The 25,071-nt window shown below is 37.5% G+C and overlaps 4 protein-coding genes and 1 long non-coding RNA gene across 8 annotated transcripts in view; 3 read left to right on the top strand and 2 right to left on the bottom strand.

Moving 5' to 3' along the window:
• The window catches only part of LOC132202961 (survival of motor neuron-related-splicing factor 30), a 31,630-nt gene extending 30,042 nt beyond the window's left edge, over positions 1-1,588 (top strand). Inside the window, exons 1-3 of one of the 3 annotated variants that reach the window (XM_059630334.1) lie at positions 35-133; positions 429-486; positions 574-1,586. In XM_059630334.1, the coding sequence (XP_059486317.1) occupies positions 433-486; positions 574-1,254 (735 nt within the window). In that variant the 5' untranslated portion in view covers positions 35-133; positions 429-432 and the 3' untranslated portion in view covers positions 1,255-1,586. Of the gene's footprint in view, positions 1-34; positions 134-428; positions 487-573 lie in introns of those variants that run through there. The other 2 variants (XM_059630335.1, XM_059630336.1) reach the window with 2 other exon arrangements.
• LOC132202960 (ATP synthase subunit b, mitochondrial) lies at positions 1,486-2,887 on the bottom strand. The gene is made up of 5 exons (XM_059630333.1): positions 2,726-2,887; positions 2,325-2,516; positions 2,105-2,268; positions 1,864-2,052; positions 1,486-1,808 (listed from the first exon to the last, which is right to left on the bottom strand). Exons 1-5 carry the CDS (start codon positions 2,766-2,768, stop codon positions 1,632-1,634), a joined length of 765 nt encoding a protein of 254 aa, XP_059486316.1. The 5' UTR covers positions 2,769-2,887; the 3' UTR covers positions 1,486-1,631.
• Positions 2,858-4,277, top strand: LOC132202959 (splicing factor C9orf78). The gene is made up of 6 exons (XM_059630332.1): positions 2,858-3,024; positions 3,079-3,193; positions 3,273-3,421; positions 3,483-3,689; positions 3,751-3,884; positions 3,939-4,277. Exons 1-6 carry the CDS (start codon positions 2,873-2,875, stop codon positions 4,124-4,126), a joined length of 945 nt encoding a protein of 314 aa, XP_059486315.1. The 5' UTR covers positions 2,858-2,872; the 3' UTR covers positions 4,127-4,277.
• LOC132202965 (uncharacterized) overlaps positions 4,062-25,071 on the bottom strand; it is a 72,018-nt gene continuing 51,008 nt past the window's right edge. The window contains exon 5 of one of the 2 annotated variants that reach the window (XR_009442424.1): positions 4,062-4,418. This is a non-coding gene — a long non-coding RNA (uncharacterized LOC132202965). Of the gene's footprint in view, positions 4,419-22,337; positions 22,448-25,071 lie in introns of those variants that run through there. The other variant, XR_009442421.1, reaches the window with a different exon arrangement.
• On the top strand, positions 4,180-6,439 carry LOC132202956 (platelet-activating factor acetylhydrolase-like). Its single transcript, XM_059630328.1, has 9 exons — positions 4,180-4,367; positions 4,656-4,753; positions 4,819-4,930; positions 4,991-5,156; positions 5,209-5,341; positions 5,394-5,611; positions 5,672-5,845; positions 5,905-6,044; positions 6,108-6,439. The coding sequence occupies exons 1-9, from the start codon at positions 4,319-4,321 to the stop codon at positions 6,218-6,220; spliced, it is 1,203 nt and encodes a 400-aa protein (XP_059486311.1). The 5' UTR covers positions 4,180-4,318; the 3' UTR covers positions 6,221-6,439.

Below are 25,071 nucleotides of genomic sequence, written 5' to 3'. Positions count from 1 at the left end.
TGGATGGACGGTGCTGACATCGCGCGTTCCCAAAAAGCAGGCAAACTTGTGTAGCGGCAAAAAATGTAACTAATGTACGATTTGTGGCTGCATAACTTGCAGGCGAAGTTGCTGAAATAAACAAACAAAAAAGGTTGGTTTGTTTAATTGTTTGAGTCACTTTTTGCAGATTTTACCCACCTTAATCAGCTTGTTTGACAACATTTTGCATTCTAATAAAAAATTGTCGTCATATATTCATAAAAGAGAGAAAAATCCCCCTTAAATTACCTTATTGCTGTCGAAATAGTGCTCAAGGTTATATGCATGATAGTGTTATAGTGTTGTATTTTAGAGAGTTTTATTGAACTCAATTACGATCTCTTACATAATTTAATTTTTGTTGTTAAATTTGCAGTTCGTAATAAGTTTTTTTTTATTAATTTCAGCAGAATGGATGACGATCCGGTTGGAAGTTTGCAAAATTATAAGCTACAGCTTCAGCAGGTCTGTGGAGACAATAAATTTTTGTCTAAATTATGATTTGTTCCAGATTGTTTTTTAATACATAAATACCATTCTTGCATTTCAAAGGTTGAAGCAGCGCTCACCACAGATCCAGAGAATGCAGAGTTGTTGAAGTTAAAAGAAGATCTTCAGGAAGTGATTGCACTAACGTCGGATCTCGCCAAGGCATACACAGAGGAGCTCGAAAAGAAGCAAGCAGGGAAAAAGAAAAATGAAGCGTCAGGATCTGGTACCGGAGTTCGCAAAGACTGGAAGATCGGCGATCGCTGCTTGGCCATATGGAGTCAAGATGGTTTGTATTACGACGCCACAGTTGGAGAGGTCGACCTTGCTGCTGGAGAGGTCACTGTACTTTTTGACAGTTACCAGCACTCCGAAACCCTGAAGATCGAGCAGCTCAGAGATCTGGAGCAGAAGGAGTCGCTGAAACGTAAGATGACCGAGGGCTTGATGGCCGGAAGCAAAATGAAGAAGCAAATGATGCAGCAACAGAAAGAGTATTTGAAGAAAAAGAAACAGAAGAAGCAGCAACGCATGAAGGAGATAGAGGAAGTCAGGGAGACGGAAAAGAACAAATGGCTCAGCTTTACCAATAAGTCCTCGAGCAAAAAAGGTGTTGTCAAGAAGAGCATTTTTGCGTCTCCTGAGACTACAGGCGGCCGTGTTGGTGTGGGCACTTGTGGAATCGGAGGCAAACCCATGACCGAATATTCGGCTGCAGACAAATGGAAACGCGCCTCAAAATGAGTTTATTAAAGGACACCATAATCTACTTGCGTGAATGAGGGAGTGATTGGAGTGAAATTTAAACAAATTAAGTAGTTAACATGATGTAATGTTAAATCTTGGTCACTGAATATGACGATCAATATAAAATCACAAAATTTATTTCAATAATTTCAGAATATTTTTCCTCACTTTTATAATTATTAATTAACATTAGGGAAGAGGGGCAGAGTTATCAATGAAACAATGGGATTCTAGTTTTTGTTTTTTATAACATGTACAGACAGGTTTTGCTTTCAACTTGGTTTACAACAAAGGATTGTGAAAAGCAACAAATAAATTTTCCGGATTTCGTTCTAAGAAAGATGGCATTTCTACAACAAAGCCTGACTGGCAATTTATGCAACGGCTGAAAGAGCTTTGAGGTCGGAGATGCACTTCTTGAGAGAGTCCTTCTCCTGCTGTGGAGTGATGGACTTGAGCACATTGTTCACGATCCATTGGGTCATGTGCTTTTGCGAAATGCGCGTCTCAATGTTCTGGGTCTCCACCTGGTAGTCCAAACGCTTCTTAACCTGCATATTTAATTAATAAGGAGCTACAAAAAATGGAAAATAAGTAAAGACAAACCTCCGAGTAAGTCTGCATGAGGCGTTCACGGTATGCTGCCTCAATCTGGAGGGCGATGTTCTCCTTCTTGGCCTCGAAAAGCAGGGTCTGACCCTCTGCGCGCCACTGCTCCTTCTTTTCAGCCTCAATCGAATCCTGCAAGGTCTGGAGCTGATTCTTGCGGCCCTCCTCCCATGAGTTTTCGTATTGCTAAATCAAAAAATTTTAATCAAGGCTTTCAATGATTGTTAATTAAATTTACATCGATTCCCTTGTCAAGCCAAGCAGAAATGCTAGGTCCCAACTTCTTAACACCAATGATGCAAAGGAGGGCAAGGGACAGGCCGTTGTAGTACTCGTGCTCCATGATGTAAATCTCCTTGCTGCATAGGTAGGTCAAGAAACTCACACCGAACATGTATGGACCTAGAAATAGGATAATTTAAATACCCTCAAGTTGATTGATTTTCACAGGAAATTACCAGTGACACCAGTTTTCTTGTAGAACAGCTCAAACCATTCTTCAGGGATGAAACCCATTCGCACTTTGCCTGGGTAAATGGGGCGCACAGGCCTGGGGAAGTTCTTAACATCACGCTCAGGGCCCTCGGTGACGGCGGACACTGCGGGTGCGCTCGTTCGGAAGCTGCGCACGATCACACCCCGAGGGGCGGCTGAAAACAAGATTTTTTATCAATTTTTGGTTGTGAAAATTGTGGAAAACTGTTCGAAAAAAATTATGGATGACTGAAGGTCCCCAAATGTCAAACGCATTCTTGTCATCGAATTCGGCGCGGGTTGAAAATTTTTACGGGAGTAACGTAGATAAAAATGTTCGCCTTGAGAAAAGCGTAAAATTCGTTGAAAATTAAGTGAAATTTACCTGATCTGGCCAAAATACGGCTCAGCATACCGACTGATTCCATTTTCTTCTCCGGCCAGCAGTGAGAAGAAAAATGACGATCGATCGGCCCAGAGTAGTCAACCAAACGCTAGCGCGGCTAGCGCGCCAAATTTAAATTTCTCAAAAATGGCAGATGACGAGGTAAACAAAGCCGGCTCTTCCTCTGAAAATCTTGAAATTAAATTTAAAACGCGAAAAAGTAAAAGTCTACGGAAGAAGAAAGAGTCTAGTGACGAGGAGGAAACAGAAAAACTAGAAGATGGTGACGAAGATGTCTTGTAAGATAATTTTTTTTATCAAATTGGAACACTTAAATTTTCATTTTAATGCAGATCAAAGCTTGAGGACTTGCGTAAAGTACAAAAACTGCGAAACAGAGCGCACGGAGTGAGTTTAGTGGGTCTAGCTGTCGGTGAAAAAGTTTCTAAAATCGATGAGCTGTCAGTGGTACGTATTAATAACCACCCCAATTATGTACTTGTAAGTCTTGTAACAATTTTTTGATGATTTATTATTGTATTAACAGGATGACCCTTTTAAAGTGAAATCCGGCGGCATGGTTAATATGCGAGCATTAATGAGTGGGCAGGTAAAACAGACAGACGATGCCTACGATGTCGGTATTGGAACTCAGTTTTCTGCAGAGACTAACACACGGGACGAAGATGGGGAAATGTAAGTTAATGCGTAGTATGTACTATTTATTTTTGAATGCACAAATAAAATTTGTCTATAGGATGAAGTATATTGAGGAGCAGCTGTCAAAGAAAAAGGGATCTGCTGCGGAAGGAAGTGGCGCAGGTCAGAATAGGTACTTGAGTCCTGAGGAGGCTGCTCTTCTGTCCGTTCCGGAACACTTGAGAGTTTCGTCTACACAGAAATCAGAGGAAATGTTGAGCAACCAAATGCTTAGTGGAATTCCTGAAGTTGATCTTGGCATCGAGTAATTTAGTTTAAACATAATTAAAATAAAACGACTAACATTAAATTATATTTCATAATAGTGCCAAGATCAGAAACATTGAAGCAACAGAAGAGGCAAAGATGAAAATGTTGCGGGAGAGAAGCAGCAAGAAAGATCTGCCTTCTCAGTTTGTTCCCACAAACATGGCAGTTAACTTTGTGCAACATAATAGATGTGAGCCAGTTTATATTATTTTTTAATTCAATTTTTGAATGATCTTTATTCTAGTTAATATTGAAGAGCCAAGCACGCTTGCAAAGAGGAAGCAAGAGCCAAAGCAGGAAATTAAGAAGCCTTTTGTTGTTGGAATGGCTGACGAATCCGAGGGCAAAGGCAAGCGAGGGAGAGACGGCACTGACAAAGCCACTGATGATTATCACTTTGAAAAGTTCAAGAAACAATTTAGGCGATTTTAAAAGAGACAAAAATTTGTGAACAATTCTGCACAGTTGGTAGTGCTGTGGTGGGGAAGAGAAAAGAGAAGCAACTTTATCTTGTGTCCTGTTTTTAATGAACATTAAAAGTAGACCGATAGTTGTTTAAAGGCACTTTGTGTAGTTTGATGTAATGCAATTTAATTATATTGGAGTTATTGAATAACCTGCAATATGACAACTTCATCTCAAAGCCTGCCAAACCATTTGCCACTTCATGAAGGTAATTTTTGAAGCTGAAGACTTTGTCCTATATATATTATAGTATGATGCGCTGAAAGGTTTTAATAGAATTAATTATTTTAATCATGACTTGCAAATATTGACCATTCATAATCTTATTTATTATTGAATAATCCATTCATTACTTCACTCATTATATATTATTAATCTCAAGCTTTTATAACTACAAATAATTAGATGACCTACTTTAAATATAAAACTAAATGAACAGAAATGTGTAATTAATATTCTTATTATTTTACAACAAATGAAAATTTATTTTCAAAAGGACCGTTTGTCCCTGGCTGCTTGGATGTCATGTCGGGGTTTGGAGAGAAAAGCGTGTTCATGAGACTATGGTACCCGACATCGCTAACAGATGTAAAAGTAAGAAAATAATTAGACCGTAAATGCTTATTTTTAAGTATTAATTGTATCGCTTTCCTCATTAGCAACACTCGCCAAAGTGGCCTCGTTGGATGGACGAAACTTATTTAAAAGGTTTTTCCACTGTCCTGGGAATTTGGCCGATTTTCCTGAAGATAGTGCGGCGTTGGTACAGTGGTAAGAAATAATCATCAAAAAGGCATTTTAAAACCTGCTAAACCACATTGTGATTTTTAGGAGACATCCATATACCAGCGGTTTGGGGTGCTGACCTCCTATCAGAGCCAAACAGTTTTCCGGTTGTTATTTTCTCGCACGGTCTAGGCGCATGCAGATTTTTCTATTCAATCCTTGCAATGCAGCTTGCCTCTCATGGAATTGTTGTAGCTGCAGTTGAGCATAAGTATTTTTTATTTTCAATATATTTTTTTTTAATGAAAAAAAAATACCGAAAGGGACGAGAGCTCAGCAGCAACTTTTTTCTACGAAAACGAAAAGAAATATTCAGAAGGGAAAAAGAGCTTCATGCTTTTCAGGGCAGTTGACGAGACTGCCAGTGGGAGTCACCTAGTCATTCGGAAAAGACAGGTACCATTTTTTTAAGCGTTAAATTTTTTTATCTAAAATATATATTTTTAAGCTTGCCATAAGAGCAAGTGAATGTTCAAGAGCCTTGGACTTTTTAAAAAATGTCAACGAGGGTACAGCAGTGAATAATTTGTTGGACCCAAAGAACATGCATAGTCAGGTTTTCGAGCAAATGAGAGGTCGACTGGATTTGCAGACTGCTTCATTGATGGGGCATTCATTTGGTGGTGCCACAACCCTTGTCACAGCGTCTCAGGATGATCGCTTCAAGTAATTTATGCATTATAGGTTGTTCTGATAGTCTGAAATTAAATTTCTTGTATTTTAAAGGCAACTTTTGGTTTTGGACTCGTGGCTTTTTGGGTTGAAAAATGAAAGTGAGATGCCAGAAGTGCTCAAGAAATTCCCAAAATTATTTCTTAACGCTGACTACTTTCAACTAGACAACAATTTGAGTGTTATGAGGAGATTCGTTTCACCCAGTGATTCAAAATTCACTGTTAAGTATGTAGTTTGTTAAATTTAATATTAATGCGTTATACTATGTGCGAATTTTTTTTCAGGCGCACTACCCACGAGCACTTGTGCGACACACCACAACTTGTGGGTATGTGGCTGAACAGAGATAAAGAAAGAATAGACTTCCTGCATGGCATTCGTATCAACTATCACATCGTGCTTAGCTACTTGAAACAGAGAATTGGTATGAATAAGAAAATTAATGCAGTATAGGAAAATATTTTTCTGATAAATCATATTAATTAAGGTGATCCTATAAAGTGGGACAACCAGACGTTTCTGGATGAAAATGGACATCATGTTGTACCTGATATCTCCGTCAGGGAAAATTCTCATTCGACAGGCTCTGCAAAACTGTGACTTCTTCACTAGAGGATTGGAGAATTTGGTTGATAGACTTTTGTGATACTTTTTGGGCTGGCATTTTTTTACCTGGATATATAGATATTTGAATTATGATTTTTTTTATTTGGTGTAAGGAACAATGTAAAGAATTATTTTTAATTATTTTAATTGTATAAGATGATGAAGATCGTAAAATAATTATTTGCAAATAAATAATATATTTTTAAGCCTAAATATGATTATTTATATTGAAACTTCTAACATTAAATTGGAAGAAAGGAATGTCTGTGATAAATTTTTTTAATTTACAAAAAAATAAAATGTCTTAAAAGTTTCAAAATTAAATTGAAACAAACGATTAATTTAAAAAATATTTGAAGGTTTGAAAAACTTTGAAATAATGTATAATGTAGACCGCGAAGGCGTATTTTTTTTCTCTGAAACGTTACACTTTTAAGAAAAGTATGAAATTCACACACTTACTAATTCAACAAAGTTTGACGAAATTGACTTTGTCCAAGTTTCCGCTTCAAAAGAGAAAAGTAGATTGGAAGTGCGGCACAGTGGCGGAGTTCAGGGAGGCGAGGGATGCATTATTCAAGGAGAGCGCGCGGGGCATTGTCTCGGGGGATCAGAGCGATTGCTGACGAAGCACCGGGGCAGTTGGAGCGTGCTGCATGTTTTGCCTGACCATGGTATGATTTTGGTAAGCATCGACTCTGCTAGTTATCTCCATCACGTACACCATTAATGTGACACTAACCCAATCGCTAGGATTGCTTCGTTAGCTCCTTTTACTCCCCCGCGCGCAATTTTCCGCGCGCCCTTTTTACCCTTCAGATTCAATTACGAAACTCTTCTTTTATCCTTTCCATTCATATCAGAGCTTTTTTACACATCGCAAAATTTTGAAAACTTCTTAATGTGCAAAATACTCTTTTGAAACCACATAATATATAAAAAAAATGTCACTCTTTAACATATTTCTTCCTTTCTTTAGTTTAAGCGGTTAAATGCAATTTTGATATTCGCTTTTTGTCTGCGTTGGCGTTAAAACTTTGGTTTATTGTTTTCACACAAAACAAAACACTTAAAAGCATTATTTGTGAGAGAAGGATTTGGTTCTGCAAAGAACGGGCGCGCTCTCAACAACAGTTATAATCAGTGATGAAGTGGCGCGTGCTGGGCAAGGCCAGAAATTTTTAATATTTACACAAGCACGAGAGGCCGCTTACTTTGAAACGAGGGGTGCCGCCGCGCGCGCTTTTCAGTTTTCATTTCAACAAGAATTTTGTAATGAAAAAAGGCAACTGCCAGACCGACGGCCGCCGCTTTTTCACCGCCACAGCTTCTATGCTGCCCTTCACAGAATTTTTCCTCCGGGGAATTTTTCTTCTGCTAGAAGGAAAAATAAATAAAAAGCTGTGCGCCGCGCGCGTGCCTGGTCATTGTTGTTTCATATCTTCAGAGAGGACAAGTGAATTCCCACGCCTGTTTGGCATTCGGAAATTTTCAATTTATTCACCGTGGCTACTTCTGACCTGAAATGTTTTTCAAACTTAAAGAAATGATGGTTCTCTTGAGACTTTTATATGATATTTGTACAATTGTTCAAAGTTCCGGCATGTGCATATCTCATGAATAATTTCATAACAAGGGAATTTTAATGGAGCACAGACAATGTCTTGTTTGTTCGACGGACAATATCGGGGGGCCATAAATATGCCTCGGGTATAAAATGTCAGAAAGTCAATTCGGGGCGCATGATTGATACACCACGGCGGCACTTTTATTTCCTCAACAATGGCACAACAAAGAGACAAGAGTCGGCAAAGCAAACCGGCTCGCTCCGGGTGACGTCACAGGGCGCATTAATCAAGAGGGTGTCGCGGACACACTGGGCCGCTTGACCCCTTTTGCTCACCTCTTATACGACCAAGATTAATGCGTAATGTTATAAAAGCATGGAACACCACAAGAGGTCGCTCGGGAGCGATCCTCAAACTCGCCCGCTCCATTATTACTCTGAGCAGCGTGTGTAGCCATTAACTTGCATTTATAATGCGTCCAAGAGTTGCCAGCAGGCTTATTATTAGCCTGCAAATGACCGTTGCCGCATGTCGCACGACCTAATTAATTGAATCACAATCCTTGAGCAGCGCTTAACGTTGCATGCCTCGCACATGGCTTCTTCCAGCTTACGCAATTATCACAAATAAGTGCGCCTACCCATTCACGCCTCTGCAGCTTTACGCACAAAGTTAATCAACACAATATAAGTATCATTAATTTAAAAAAAGATTGGATAATATAATAACCATAACAACAATTATTACAAATTATTAAACTCATGAAAATAGTTATTATACTTTATGTGCCAAGCCGGTTGCCTACCCTGGAATCCTGCAGGCGTTGGTATAAAATATGATTTCATTTGTCATTGTTTTAATTTTAATTGAAGTTCATGAAATAAAGCGGGAATTTCCAGACTCGATTATCTAATTAACATTGTTATACCCGAATGTTTAACTTCCAACAAGACTTGTTAGAACAATAGTGACTGTGTTGGGTAATGATAAAAAACTAAAACTGCACGTACAGTGCAACTCTGCATAGTATAGTTGTTGCAGAGTTGGTTGGCTAAGGCGATAAATGTTAAACGCGGCGGAGGGTGCTGTTTTTATGATTTGGAGTGTCGAGAGAAGAGCTTTTACCCACTGCTGAGCAGCATTTAAAAGACAACAACTTGCTCCAGCGCAGCGGCCATTCGGAGGGGAACTGAAAGACTTGCCCGTTGTTGGGTCGAGAGTAAGTAAAATGCCGTGTGCATTTGCAGACACACACTCTCTAGTGTTTTTATTGCAGTAAGATGCAGACAGACACAATGCTGTTATGCTACTCTGGGGAATTGGCTCCACTCCATGCATTGTTGAGTCTTATTCTTTTTGCATTATTTACAATTGCCACATGCCCGCAGTCGCTTTTCTTCAGTTTGCTTGCACTTGTGCACTTATTCTCCAAGAGCCCTCAAGAGCAACGTGCGTTCCCTTCTTTACCGCTGCCTAATTCAATTACTGCAAAATCAATTCCCTCCCCAAATTGCGTAGTTGTTTGTGCAACGAAATTGCAGAAGGAGAAACGAAATTCCTTCAACATACATCGCACTGGCCACAAATGCTGGGTGTAATAGAAAACATGAAGAACATTTTTTTTATATAGTAAATTACTTTAATATCTAAGAACGCCTTCAATTAGATCTGCTTGCTTCAATTTAATATTTATTGATTCAACTATTTAATTTATTTATTTAAATTAATATTTTTATTAAAATTTCCATTTATTCTTGTTGCGGAAGCAAAAATTAACTCTGATTACTCTTTTTACTTGGTTTTATATTAAATAATTATTATCATAATAATAATAATAATAATTAACTCTGAATAATCAATTTCCAATTAAAAATCATATTTATGAGGTATGACTCTCGCTATAATTTTAGCTCATTTTCTAGGATCTTATTTATTTAATGCTCTGTAAATTGAGAATGAAAAGGGTACTTCAAATATGGAAGAGTTAAACAGAATAATATTTTATTGGTTAGCTTATGATTTCGTGCATTGATCCTTGCAAATCTAGATAAAACGACAAATTGCAAACAATGCTGGCAAGGGAAAGTGCCGCCATGGGGATGACGAATTAATTCAGTCCACGAATGGAAAATTAATAAAAGCAACTGTCCAAAAATAGAAGAGAGCTAGTAAAAGCGGCTGAATAATCATGCAAATCGTTCGCCAGCTGGGCCACTTTGCGTTCGCGCACCAAAGTAATTATGCACAGCATGCGGGTCTAATCCTGTGGCGGTAATTTCGTTTTACGAGCGAAATAATTTCATTGATAAGCGCAGGCCGACCTGTTATCCCCAACTACCTTGCTGATGGCGTCGAATATATCCGTTGGCCGAGCCGGCGCAAAACAAGAATTTGAGCCAAAATTATTGCAAAATGCAGCAAACAGCACACGCACGCGTAATTTCAAATGTGTTGTTATTAAAAACAATAACCTCATTTATATTCAGCGAGGCTGTAAAACTGCTATATATTTGCACGAATATTCAGAAAATCTGCGGGTCGGCAGATGGAAATCTCAGATTCTCAAATCTATGGTGCGGACGCTGAAAAGCATCCCCGAACCCCAGCATCATTTCATTCCCAGCGGAAGGGCTTTAAAAAATTTACGCGCTCCCAGATCTCTGGGCTGAAAATTGATAAGAATCGGGCTCACTTGCCGATAATCAGCTCGGATAATAGAAAAGGCGCGCGCGGCTTGAAATTTATGTGATCGGGAGGTTTCGTTTTCCCAGACCTCAAGCTCCTTGCTATTTTCCTCTGCGGAACGAGAGAAGCTGCAAACTTTTTTCCACTCTAGCAGAGGAAGACGAAACTCGCTTCTGTGGAAAATCCGGAGCTGCCAAAGAGAAAGCGTGCTAGGTTTCAGATTTCCCAGCAGCGCAGAGCGCGAGGGATGCGTTTGCTAATATAAAGCACGGCGCTTCTTGCTCTCTTATAAAATCTTTTGCGTATGTAAAGTACCTGCATCAGGAGGCACGTGCTCTCCCAAAACTACTAGCAAAGCCTGTGGAAAAGCTTCCCCTTTTCGTCATGTCTCACGTTTCAAGAAAAACTGTTCCTATTCAAGTTTTTAAAAAGTGAAGAATTTTATGTCTTTTATTTTAATTTCAGAGCTGCACGTCAAATCCAAAAGTATTAACGTTTTAACTTTCCCAGATTTTTTTACACAAATAAAAAATATGTCTCCAATGTTCGGGTCTTTTAAATTTTTGAGAATTTTTAAATCTTATTTTTTTAAATAGTGAAATTTTTTCAGTTTATATCAATATGCGAATTGCCCTTTTTATTATTTCTCATTATGGAAAAAGTTCAATTTAAATAATCGGCAAATTGTATTGCTTGAATTCTTATTTGAATATTTTCGGAATGTGACATAAAAACCAAATGTTCCAAAACGAATCATGACATTTTTCAAATGCCATTGCAGGTACCGTTACCAGAAAAAGTCAGTAAAAATTCTGCCCGCGGGAAAGGGCTCGCGAAACAGAAGGTCTTGCAGCACACGCGTGCGGCTGAGTGGATTTTGGTGCGGGTTGGGGATATTGAAATGCAAAGGAGAAGAGAGCAGAGCGCAGAGATGAAATAGGTAAGAAGGGGAGAGAGAGAGCATTCCCAGAAGAAAAATTGTATAATGGTGCGCACAGAATGCAAGTATGGCAGAGAGAAGGAAAGTTTGCTAAAATATTTATTGTGTTGCGTCTGCAGCATCAAACTTGGCTGGCTCCTTGTGTTTTCGCTCTCTGCTTTCCTATTCCCTCGGATTTTGCCTTTTCTCCTAAGCAGCTTTGCCAGAGGTTTACTTTGAAATTCATATATCTATCTTTCCCGGGCACGAAATTTCTGCGCTTAAAATTCCTCGTGCTCAGCAACAATATCGTCGGTTTTTGTGGCCTGCCTAGCTCTTTGCCCGAAATTGGCTCTTGGTACTTACCGGCAAAGTACCATTCGCTTGTAATCCAATGCGAGCAACAAGTTTACGACTGACTGAGTGCAGCAAAAAGCGACGCTTGGTTTAATTCGCGTGTGCAAAACGCGCTGGTAATCCCCAAAAGGCAATTCTCCTTCTACTGCGCTGACCAGACGCGAGCGAATTAGCCGCGTAAGTATGCACGTGACGGCGCACTTTTTGCTTCTTGCCCCTGCTCCGCCGGTTGCATACTTACTACCACTTTCGCACCAACGGAGAGAATAGTTTGAATTTCTCTGAGGAATATCGGCGACTTTGTGAGCGTCTCTGACAAGCGACCGGCGCGACTAGAGATGCCGAGACATGCACTGTGTTTTTCTTTGAAGCGCCGACGATATAGACAAGACAGCGCTACATTATTTTTTTGTTGCCAGTTGTCATTGGCCAGTCAATGGTCTGCCAGCTAATGATATTTTTCAGTTTTATTGATTTATTTATGTTTGATTTATTATACAAAGATTTAACTTTCCTCCCAGCTGCATTTTTCAAAAAATAAGAATGATCTTTAATAATTTTTTTTATTACTGTCTTCAAAGTAAGGTTAACGTTATTGAAATTAAATTTTTTTGTATTAGTTGAGGACACAAATATATAATCACCTTTGAACACGCTTTGCAGCCCTTTCTTGAGCAAAATTGAAAAAAAAATTCTGTTCCATTATAAAATTAAGAAATCTTAAATGAATAAAACATTAGTACTTATTGTGGTACACCAATAAGCTTAATTTGTAACAATAAATTTCAATGTTGGATCCTTGTTTTCTTTCTTTCAACCCAGGCATCTTTTTTTTAAACGGTTGTTTTATTATTATTTGGCAAGACTAAAGAAAACACAATTAATGGGAAAGCATAAAATTGATATTTCTATGGAATAATAATACATTACTTATACTAATTGTTTATGTTAATTAGTTGAAAGAAAGTTAACTTTAAGAAAGTTTTTTTAAGAGTAAAATAAATGGTGCATGGAATTACTTTTTCAACACGGGAAATCTCAATGCGTTGCAGACTCTTCCGAATCTCCTCTCCAGTAAAAAGTTTTTTTTTAAGTGTAAGTAATGCGTCTCAGCTCAGCCATTTAACAAAAAAACTCGGTTCTTCGGGGCTGCAGGGGACGCGAAGGAGAAAAGTGTTGAAAAGGAGTATAAAATGCGAGCACACTTTGCATTTGGACTGAATGAACACAATGCATTCGCGCAAAAGTGGAAATAAATAAAGAAACGCGCTCGTAACATGCAACATACGGACAGAGTTGTATATGGCAAGTGAGAGCAAAAACAGCTTGCATATGTGCACTCGCACGCATATTACTTTGCAGGGTACCCTCGTGAATTGGGGGTAGTAGATTTGGAATAAAAAAATGCTTAACCTCTCCATGCCTTAAAACTGCCTTGTAGGTCTTTAATTGATACGCATTTTGTAATATTATGAGACCCAGGAGGACGCACAAAAATTATCAATTTATTTTGTTATTTTTAGTACATTTGCATTTGAATTTATAGTATTTTATTTTAATTTATTATTTAAACAAAAATATTATGTTATTATCAAATTTATTAATAAATTTCAATTTTAGCCAAATAATATTCATATTATGATCCTGCTGTTCAAAATTTTTACTTGTATTTTTTGAAACTATTTTATGCTTGAATTTATGAGCAAGTGGGAAGGCTATCGATTTCTTAAGGATACAATGCCTTAAAAAGTATGTGTAGTGATGTCAAAATTAAATTCAAAAAAATTATAAATCTGAATTGTTTCAATAGTTTACAAAGCTATTCGATTAGACTCTAACGATCTAATACTTTTATTGACTTGATGGGCTGCTTAAAATCCAAAACCCTGATAAAATAATCCACAGCACAAGTTCCTCTATGGTACGAAATTGCACCAGGAGGGATCAAGCGTGGAAAATGAGAAAATAGGGGCGAGCTGCACCGTAGCAGGTACACATAGTACATTCACAAAGACAGAAAATCTCTTTGACGACATTGTATATGTTTTCTCCCTTGCTCTTTGAATTTACATACAACAAGTGCAAGCCTTTTTGTAAAGCGATATACATTTATGTACCAAGTGCGTGTATCTTTGGAGAGAGTGCGGGAATGAGAAAAGAAAATCGCGTGGCCGGGCACTTTTTCAATATGAAGAGCGAGAGCGGGCGAAATGCAAACTCCATTCAAATGTAAATTGTTGATGTTTATATTTAAATGAATTCAAGAGAGAGAAAGAGCAGAGGACCGTGTGCGTCAAGAGGACACACACGCGCCGCAGCATAGTGCTTTTTTCATATTGCTCTCCGTTTTATTGCAGGAGATGCGTGACTCGCAAAATCAGAGTCCTTTTGCGTGCACCACATCTCAGCCAGCAGGCCCTTTACCGAAACAGGCCTGCATTCAATTTGCTTGCAGGGTGCCCCTTGCCCCCCCAAGCAGATGCTTCTAAGAAATTTATTTTTCAAACTATGCAATAATACTGGCTGAAGACAATAAACAATAGATAGATCCATATAATACAAAATAAAATGTATGAAAAAGTGCTCGCATATTTGAATGATTTCCAACCATTATTTAATTGCACATGACTCAACTAGAAATAGTTTGATATTTATTATTTAACCTGCTATCCCGATTTGAAAATTTATGCTTTTTAATTTTAAAAGGTAAATTTAACTAATTGAACTATAATTTGATTATAAATAATTAAAAAAAAATTGTAAATTTAAATTTTTGCTATATATCCCAGTGAATTGTAAAATTAGGTCAAAATACTATAATACGGGCGGTGCATCTTTTTCGCTTACCTTCTCCTTCCTCCCTCACTGAAAGTCCTCACCCTCTTGGTTCTTTCCTTGAGCAAACAGGAGGACCAAAGAAAGTAGTTTACTGCGGTGTCCCTTCGCCCATTGTAAACATTAAATTTTCGACGCCATGATTAAACCTTGACTGACACGTTTTGGCGCATTACCAGCTCTCTACTTGATTGGCTAATTGCAAGATTAGATTACAGCGGCTTCAGACTCTATATTTAAAAAATACTAATATGCAAAATAAATATTTTTTTTTCTCTTTAGTACAGAAGGCCAAATGAGGCCTTTGGTGAAGCTGAACGATGCTTCGTTAGCTGCGTTTGTGTTTCAGTTAAAAAAATACAAGTATAATAATGGTTAATTTAAGTTTTATTTTAAATAAAATTTTTCTGCATAATTATATAAATTTGGGAGTCGTTTGGGAGAGTCAGGAATAAATATTTTTATTTCAATCAGGTAGGAATTTCAAAATGAAATGGTATTTTATGATACAAAAATATTTGAAGAAAATAAATATTTAGGATATTTTCCTGATTTTTATACATTTTTATTGGATTTGTATATGAACATCGTTACCGAGGGTAATCGCTTTTGCCCTTCAAACATGATTTTGCTGAATTATTTATTTAGCGCGATAACCTCTTGCACAAATGCAAAATATATGTATGATACAGAGCTCCCATTCAACACACATACAATATTATGCGGAACGAGCTCATGTATTTTTAATATCGGCGCGCACACATACGAGAATGAGATTGCCTAGCTGTGTGCAATCAATAACGCACGCGGACTGTGCCGAGGGCGCGAGATATTACACGGGATGAGCTGAAACGCTGAAAAGAAGCAGCTTTCTCCGTCCGCATGAAATATTCAAGCGGAAAATATTAACTTGGCAAAGCCAAGCCGGCCAAGCGTCGGAATAGGGCTGAATTATTAAGGAGGTGCCAAGCATTGTTAATTGGGAAGTCGAGCAGGTGCGTACCGCCGTTGCCTGTCTCGTTAGCTGGCTGAAAAATTGGAAAAATTGGCGGGCGTGCATCGATTGATTTTGATTCGGAAGAGTCTCTCAAGAAAAAGGCGAGGGCTGAGCAAACGTCAGGCCGGGAAAATCGTGATTGCGGCACCTAGGCTTTCTTTTGTGTGAAGATATTTTATATTTCTGCACGATGCGCATGTCATTGCAAAAATTTATCCTCAATGATAACATTTCCTGCTTTTTTATAGATGAAATTGTTTTAATTGGATTTTTATAAAATGAAAACATCAACTATGCCATCTGCTAAGCAAAAATTTAAAAAAAAAATGCCAAAACAATGTTTATTTTGAAATAGCTTTAACCAAAATTAAAAATTATCCTTTAAAAAAATTATATAATTAAATGTTAACAACAGCATCATTAAGAATCTGACACACATAAATAATAAAATCTTAAAATCCAGCTCTTAAATGTGTCTCATTAAAATATAATAAATGCAAATTTTTCCTTTAAATTTTAGAAATTGCCATTAAAACAGATTAATTCTAGTGCGTCTTTTTCCAATTAATTTTCACGAAAATGTAGCTAAAAGAAGGCAAATCAGGTTTCAGCCACCAAAATGAGGGGCGCAGAGGATTTTTCGTGCAGACAGGAAGGGTGAGCTGGACGAGGGTCGCAAACAAGGGCCTCGCGAAAGGCAGTTGGTCGGCTTGTGTACACAATTAAGGACACGGCGCGGACGCTGCGCTCACTGCCCCGAGCTCGAAAGCGGTTGCCGGGCGTCTTTTTTATTTTGCACAAACGGGGAGGGTAAACTTTTCCCGGCCAGTTTTTGCCTTGACACGTGTGGGGCGCTTCAATTACCTCTCTTGCAAGCCAGAGACACACAAAATAGCAACGCTTTCTTTCAGTTAACACTTTGGCAATGGAGGAGGTTGGTGGTTCTATCTGAGATAAGATTTGTGGTTAAACACTATTTATAATTTTAATTTCATTTATTGGTTTGACAATAAAACTGATTTTAAAATATTATTATACTTTTGGAAAAATTATTATTTAAATATTTAAAAAGTTTTAATTTTGTAAATATAAATATCTGTGTGTATGCAGGGAATAAATTTTATTTTTTATTTGTAATTTTTATTGAAATTTCAAATTATTTTAAATTTTAATCATATTATTTTTTTAATTTAAGCCTGGCAAAAGATATATTGTTATAAAAGAATATAAAAATTTAGTGTTAGTAAATATGAAATATTTATATAAGAAAAAGAGTGCGAAAGCATTTTTAATATATTAGTTAGTGCTCATAATGAGATTTAAGTGATGTTCATCAAATAGTTCAGGTATAAACATTATACATTTTTAGTATACCAATTCAACTTCAATTAAAAAAAATATTAATTGATTTGTTAATGTAGAGGAAATTTTTATGTTAAATAATAGTCAGATGAACTGATTTTATATTGTATAATAATATTATTATTTATTAAAACTTTGCGGTTATTTTCAAGGATAAAACACAATTTTTTTCTTCAGGAAAAAGGGTGATTACTCTTACAGCCCTTACAGGAAAGAGGAAAAATGAACGAGTTTGCAGAAATGAAGAGTGCTGAAAACGTAATAAATTAATCTGCCTTGGTCGGCGCGCATTGGCCTCGTAATAAATGGATGCGCCCAGACCATCCATCCATATCCCTTCCGAAGCACAACAGGGTTCAATCTGCGGGATTGAAAAGACGCGCTGAAAGACTCGCTGACCCGAAAGCGAGCAAGCGCGGCATGTTTCACATGTTCATTCAATATTGGCGAGAGGAAAGCGAGAGAGACGAGAAGGCTTCAGCCGCGCGGACAAGTCCGAAATTTCATTTGCATAATTGAATCCATTTCACGGCTAATTTATTATGCGGCAAACACTGACATGAATTCCTTCCTCGACAACAGCGCGCAGACATGAAACCGCGCGCGAGAAATAGAGATTTGAAATGGAGCTCCGACCAAGTGGAGAAAGAACGAACACCTGACACGAGAGCGCTCGTCGCTTTATATCAAAAGAAGTCATTTAAAATTAAGGAAACGACACTCGGGCACGCCTCAAATTTTGTATCTGAAGTTTTAAATAAATTAAGCTTTTAGTATAATTTATGCCGATTTATGCTATACACAAGGTACTTTTTGTTAAGTGGGGCCGATTTTTTTCTTGAAATTTTTGAGCTTGATAGCTCTATGTACACAGGAAAATGGAATAAAAACTGATTAAAAGCGTATTTTTTTAAATTTGTTTTTAATAATTTTCTTAATGAAACAGGTAGTTGAAATCCAAAATACACACTAGCATAGAAATGTTAAAGAAGATGGTATTTTACAGAGAAGCATAGATTTTCTTGTTCATTTTCAGTTGGTAAAAATTAAAGCTTTAAAATCAAAGAATTTGTAATACTGCAAAAATTGCGTGTTTATTTTATTTCATTGTGAGTAAACTTCAAGTAAATGTGGGAGACTAAACATTTTTTGTGCGTGTTGAAGCAGAAATCGGTTTCTGATCAATCCTTGTTCCTTCCCTTCCGTGAATCGCGGCAGTTTTGCTCGTAAGAAAGAAGAATTCATATCTTTTCCAAGGGCCATTAGCATAACTCAGTCTCATGATTTCAACTAGCTGGGACGTTTCATTTTTCTATCGTTGTGTCTTTTTTTTACTCCACCGTGCAACGAGAAAAACCCATAAAGTCGACTAAATCTTGCGTCATCCTGCATAACTAAAAAAATTTCCCGTGGTGCGCTCAGAATTTATTTATTTTCCACAGCGGGCAAATTTAATAATATTGATCCCGTGCTCAGACTCACCTGCACACGTGCATTATTAACGTGTCCGGCCACATATTAAAAATATTTCCCTTGCAAAAGTATTTTCATATTACGAGCGAGCCTGAAGTTGACAATTTCACTGCCGTGGTATAATAAATATTTCACGAAGAACACTTGGCTCCTACCCTTTTGTCCATAATGCTATATTTGACTTACAAACTTGGTGTGCCTTTGTGCTGCACACATTTATAGCTCACGTGTATGTAGTTGGTACATTTGGCCCCCGGGCCCGCACTCTTGTGTGCAAAGCAAGCGAGAAAGAGCTAGAGGATTGCCGGACCTTAACGTCGCAGTTGAGTGACCTCACTTCAGTCAACATCCATCCATCCACACACTCGCACGTATTTATACACCCACCGAAGCGGGGCGCATATTCATATTCTCGGTTGGACCCAACTTTGCAGCGAGCGTGGACCGGCCAAGTGGACGGATGGATGGATATGGGCCTCGCCGGACGGCCCGCTGCCGTCAAACAAAAGTTGAGACCGGCTAAGCCATTGTCCGCTGACACTTATATAATTCCGTAATGAACTTGCCGAGTTCGTCCGCCTTTCCCCAAACGGCCAAAACTAAACGATTCCATTTGTATAGCTGCCAGAATTCAGTGAACCTAGGTGGATAGAATAGTAATAATGGGGCTTTTTTTAAGGGATTAATTAATTAAGTAATTTGAACTGAATTTGAATAATAATTATAACAAGTTTTTTGCTTCAAGATTTAATTTATATCAAAACATAGTAATTTTATTTTGTTAACTTAATAGAGCTAGGAAAAAAATCTGTAAAACTTTATTATGCTATAAACACAGTATATAGTTATTATCAACTTGGTAGAAGATCATATAAAAGAGCAAAGGTGAGCGAAATGCAAAATTTAGTTCTTAATTTTGAAAAAAAAAATTATAGTTGAAGATAACCTTTTTTCGCATTGACCCCGAAGCGCCCCACTTGCACCAGTTCCCATATAAAAAGTCGCGACCGCAGCATATTTTTCCGCGCGTGACAAGTGGGTGAAATAAATCAAAAATAAAAGTTCCGGGCTGAAAGAGGAAGCGGAATAAAGCCCATCTCTCTGTGAAAAGCCTGGACTTTGCTTCTCCTTTGGAAAGCGCCGAATTTCATCATCAGGAACCCCTTTCGACAACGAGCGTCTCATCATCATCGCGATGCGTGTGCAATTCCTATCATCCATCATCATTCCGAATGCATATTACATACGCGGGCGGGCGGACGGGAGGGTGTAATACACTTTTGCTTATTGTTCAAAAATGGCCATTTATTTTCCGAGCACGTTCGCAATATGACTAGCATCTCATACAAACGTTTCAAGCTTATATATCCCACACGTCACTAACTCGGCCCTGGCAAGACCGAGTGAGTGAGAGCGGAACTGGAATATGCACGTTTTGCCTGCTTGCATTAGAACAAGAACGTTGCCTTAAATTGCCTCAAAATGGAAAGTGGCGCCTATTTGTTTCCAAACGCGTTTTTGATGCAAGTTAATTCAAGATATATTCGAGACAGAAAATATTTAAATTTTACCAAAAGTGGGCAAAAGTAGAATTGGAAAATTATCTTATTCCTGTGCACTCTCATTTTAATATAGTTGTAAACCTAATGCACTAGATTCGTAGAACTGCGGCTCTTTGTTCAAACTGCAACTAATAACTAATAAATAATTATTTGTAACTAGAATGATGAACTGTACAGTATCTATATTAATATTTTTTTATACGTCCACGCTCCTATATAAGGTCTTGATGATTTGCAATTAAAATAAGAAAACACGATTATTTTTGCTTATAAAGTGTACAAAATAGTAACAATTTACAATGTTTACTCATAAAATTATATTTTTATTACATTAAATTTTTTAAATATATTTTTAAATTTACATTATATATTTTACTTAATATTTAAAATATTTTTAAAATTACAAATATATAGATTAATTTAATTTAGTTTTTATTTTAGAAAAACATTTAATTTTTTTAGGCTTGTAAAATATTTCCATTTAAATTTCATCACTACAACTCTATATGTATGATGTGTAAATAAACTATTGCCAAAAGGAAATGAAATAAATAATTCAAAATAATCAATTATATTTTCCAGTGGTAAATCAGGATTCATTATTATCTAATTATCAAAATAAAAAAATCAATATAAATAGAATAGTATAATTTTGCAAGAGCAAATGGGAATTGTTAAATTTGAATGGATTTACCAATTTCGAATAACGTGATCTTTATTGAGCAATCCAATGACTCGAAATTGGACAATCGACGCAGTATTTCGTTTTTATTTCATGGAAAGGTCTTGGAGAAAAGACACAAAGTTGAGATCGAGTGTTTTGTATGCAGAAACGCGCCTCGCTTCGCACAGAGTGCTGGAAATCAATACACACACTCGCATTCAGGCGAGATAACAAATAAAAGTGTAATAATAAAACTGTCTGCCTTCTTTTCGCCCGGCTTAAAAGTTTTCCCATAAAAACATTTTCCGCGCGAGTTGCTCGCGAAGATCTTCATTAGGGATATCCAATGAAAAATTGCTTCGGCACTCGGCCCAGATTTGTTTTTGTCATGTTCGGCTTGCGCGCTCGAATAATTACAGCGCGAAGGAAGTGAATTTATCGCCAGAGTTTTTTTCCTCCCGCAGCGAGATAAATAAAAATAGAGAGAAAGAAAGAGAGGAGTTTTACGGTCGCGACGAAAGAAACGGAGAAAGTCGAGGGCAATTTCATACATATGTGAGCTGCACTCATTTTACGACAACGCGCGACTGCAGCAGCAACTTCGACGTGCCAAGATAAATCACAGCACATATAAAATATAAAAAAAGTTTTAAGAGGCGTTAGAAAAAGGTGGTGGAAATTATCGGCAATGGATTGGCGCCCTCGACAAGCCAAGGACGGCCGTGTTTTTGCGCCTGTGTTATTTTGGGAGTTATTGACATTTCGGTGACAATGACTTTTCATGGGGCGCGAATAATGGCGCACACACGACAAAATACAAGAAGACGAACGTGGACGGGTTATTTTATTATTGTGCTCGAGACACTCAAAAGCGAAGGAAGCTTTTTATTCTGGCAGGAATGATCGACAGCAACTCTTGGCCAAAATCCACAATAAAAGTTTTTATTACATTTTATATTGTCTTTCTTGCAAATTCATTATGAGCAATATCTGTAAAAAAGAGTTTGAACTGCATTTTTTGTACAATAATTTTTTTAACTATGTATTTTTCTTATTTTCTTAAAATCACGATTTTAAAGAAAATTGTGAACAAGCATTTTTGCAGTTCTCTTCTTGACCTTTGAATTTCGTAAAATTCCCTATAGTAAATAAAAATTCTGCTTTATTTTTGCTTGACTCAAATTTTTCTGACTTCAAATCAAAGGGGGAGCTTTTTCATTTTTACTAAATCAAACACGTGTGATGCCTGTTTGACCCAGTTTTCTCCATTTTCAGTTGATTAAGAAGATTGATCTGCCATTTTCTCATCATCTCTTTTTGACATTTTTATCGGCCAGGACGTTCCTCTGCTTTCGCGGGCAGTGGGCGTCGAGATAAAATTCTAGACTGGTGCTACAGTAGGTGAGGAGGACATAAAATTCCAGCCAGCGACGCACAAACTTGGACGGAATGGTGAAATAAACGTATAACTCTTCTTCGGCGAAGAAAGGGAGCGGCGTCGAAGTAGCAAATACGTAGTCGAGTCAGTCGCCCGTCGGATCGGCCAGGGGGAGAAAAGCAGGGAAGAAAACTTATTTTCCAGATTGACTTTTACAGAATACCCAATGATACCTTATACAATATTCTAGAGGCGGATAACAAGTATATCTCTTCGGCGTGCGCGGCCCAAGTTTGACTGCAGAAATGAATGGCGCCTCATTTTTCTTTCGGCGCTCTCTCTAGCCGAGCAAAATTGCTGTTGCCGTATCGCATCGCAGCAACCTGCCATCCAACAGTTCTTTGTTTTGTAATTCTTGGAGCTGAAAGGTCAAAGGCGGGCTGTATTAAAGTTGAGATAATTTTCAACTTTTGCTCTTGTGGACATTTATTTTCTTTTCATTACTGCAAAAAAGGGAGGAAATTGAACAAAAAATATAATACTTCAAGCAGGCATTGTTAAAAAAATTGAGTAAATTGATAAAAAAAAAAAAACATGACAATTTTTATTTTAAAGGGCTATTATTTTAGAATAGTTCTATAATTTCAGACTAAAAAAATTCAGGACCGGAAAAGTTTCTATTGAGAATCTATGTTCAAGATATTTTAATATGCAGATGTTTCTATTTACAAAAGTTTTAAAACAAAAATATTAAATTTCGTTTTCACTGCAGTACTGCACTCAATTAAAAGAAAAAAATTTAAAAAAGAGAAACTAATATAAAATTTAAAAAATAAATATTATTAAATAGTTATAAAATGTTTTCTTAAGGATTTATAACTTTTATCACGTTTAGTAATGTGTACTAAATTATTTTTTTTCGATTGTTTTTTATTTACTTACAAGTAAAATTAGTCACACATATTTTTAATGCTCATGTTGTTATTAACCTTTATAACTTAAAACTACCGTCCTATTCTTGTGAGCTTAGGTTGCCTGTAAAACATCAAATTTCCGGCATCTTGAAGGCTCCGTTCAAATTTTCATGCCCGATCGGGGCACTTCTTCAGAAAGCACTCCTTGCGTTTTCGGCTTTTCGCACTCCAGCACGGCGAGCAAACATCAAAAGCAGGCGGCGATTGCTTTAAACATGCGTACGCAAATATAGGAGATCGAGAGGGAGGGATTTTTTTATTATAATATTCAACTCGGCTGGAAACATCTCTTGTTATTTGATTTGCCTCGGCCGTCGAGGAGTTTTGTCAGCGAACTAATGCAAATAATTATGTAGGTGGGCAAATATTTGCCGGTTCCGACTTCATGTACCGGTATTGGATTTTCTATAAATTATTAAACACTCGCAGCAGCCTAGGCACGTGGAACCCTCAAAGAGGAGAGAGGGACTCCTTCAATAAGTATCTGAAGACACCTAGGGCAGAATGGGAGTTTGCTTTGACGTTGTTGAGTGCGTAACAACTCAAACTAGGCAAGCGTGATTCCAATCAAGGTTTGCACAACTTGTGAGTAATTTCTTGCAACTTCCCAGCCCTTTGATTTAAGTTTGTAGGTGAATTGTGTAAAACTTTTAATTTGTCCTGCCGCAATTCTCTGACAATAAAAAAAGAATCATATATAATTTATAAATAACTGTATTTGATCGGCAAATTTTTTATTGAATGTTTTTGTAAGGCTGAAAATAATTAAAATACTAATAAGCACTTATGACCTTTGAGCGAGCTTTTTTAACAAAACTGAAAAAGATTCTAGCCTATCCCAAAGTTAGCATGTTTAATAATAAATGTAAGACACTTTATTGTTATTATTCTCGTCCGAAGATTTTACATACATGTTATGGCAATATCGAAAAGCAAATTGAACTTTGAAAACTTAAAATTTTAGTTTATATGTCTAAATATTTTGAAATTTTTATCCACGATTGCGACCAGCTTTTCGCAGATTTTGCTGCGAAAATCTGTTTTTCTGTGCATGACAGGCCGGGGACTTTGAGTTTTGAGCGGAGTTGTCAAAATCTCAAATTTCGCCGCTCGTGGCTGGTGTCTCCGGAGAATCTGCATTTATTTTCATTGCATTTCACGCTCGCTCGCGCATCCTTCGCTTGATGACTTGGCTGCAGCAGGAATTTAAAAGCCATCAAGACAGCGAGCGCGAAGGGGAATTTCTTGAGAGCGTTGCTTGCCTTTCAGTCCCCTGCAAAATTAATCCCTCGCTGTAGACTCTCATTACTGACGCGTCAACTGTTCGCTCTCCTGGATTCTGTTTTGGCTTACTTAATTGTGGAGGCAAGGCTTCCTCTCATTAAGAAAAAACGAAAGAGTGCGTCGAAAAATCTCTCACCAAAACCGTCAAACGGGCATCGTAATCTTCTCTAGAAATTCAAATTTTAATTAACAGAGAGATCGGATATTTTATTTTTAGAAAAATAAAAGAAGAAAGGCTTAAAAAATTGAGTCGTTGCGGGAGAGGCGTCGAGCATCGATCTGTTGTGGCAAATTCCCTGATTACATTCCTCTCTGGTGCCACTTGGAGCATCCAAGAGACAAAAGTCTCTCGTTTTTTACCCGCCCCCTGTCACTCGCAAACCTTTAAGTGCCGGTCGGATTGCTAAGCTGCATTGTGCTCAAAGGGTTCCGAGCGAGCAAGCAACAAACTACACAGGCTGGGTGGGTTTACCTCTTTCTCTCCGGCACTCGGATGGCACCCACAGCATGGTCGCTGCCATAAAGGAGGCAATCGATAGCACCCCGCCGACCACAATTTCGCAGCCAGGGGCACTCCGACGCGATTTCGCAACGAAGCCAATTTGCCTAAATTTTATAGAGATGCAGAAGCAGGTTATGCTGTTTTGGTTTTCAGAATCGAGAGCAAGTCTCTAATCTTTTAACTCCATCAGAGAAGATATTTACAGACATACAGGTCCGCTTGGTGGTATTCTTCTTTCATAGTTTTGGAGTATTACATTATTTTTTATGCTAAAGCGGAAAAAAA

The sequence above is a fragment of the Neocloeon triangulifer genome, unplaced genomic scaffold, assembly GCF_031216515.1.
Source record: "Neocloeon triangulifer isolate White Clay Creek 2 clone unplaced genomic scaffold, ASM3121651v1 ptg000017l, whole genome shotgun sequence".
Lineage (NCBI taxonomy): Eukaryota > Metazoa > Arthropoda > Insecta > Ephemeroptera > Baetidae > Neocloeon > Neocloeon triangulifer.
The sequence above is the reverse complement of the archived record's forward strand: the minus strand, read 5'-3'. Positions and strand labels throughout refer to the sequence as shown.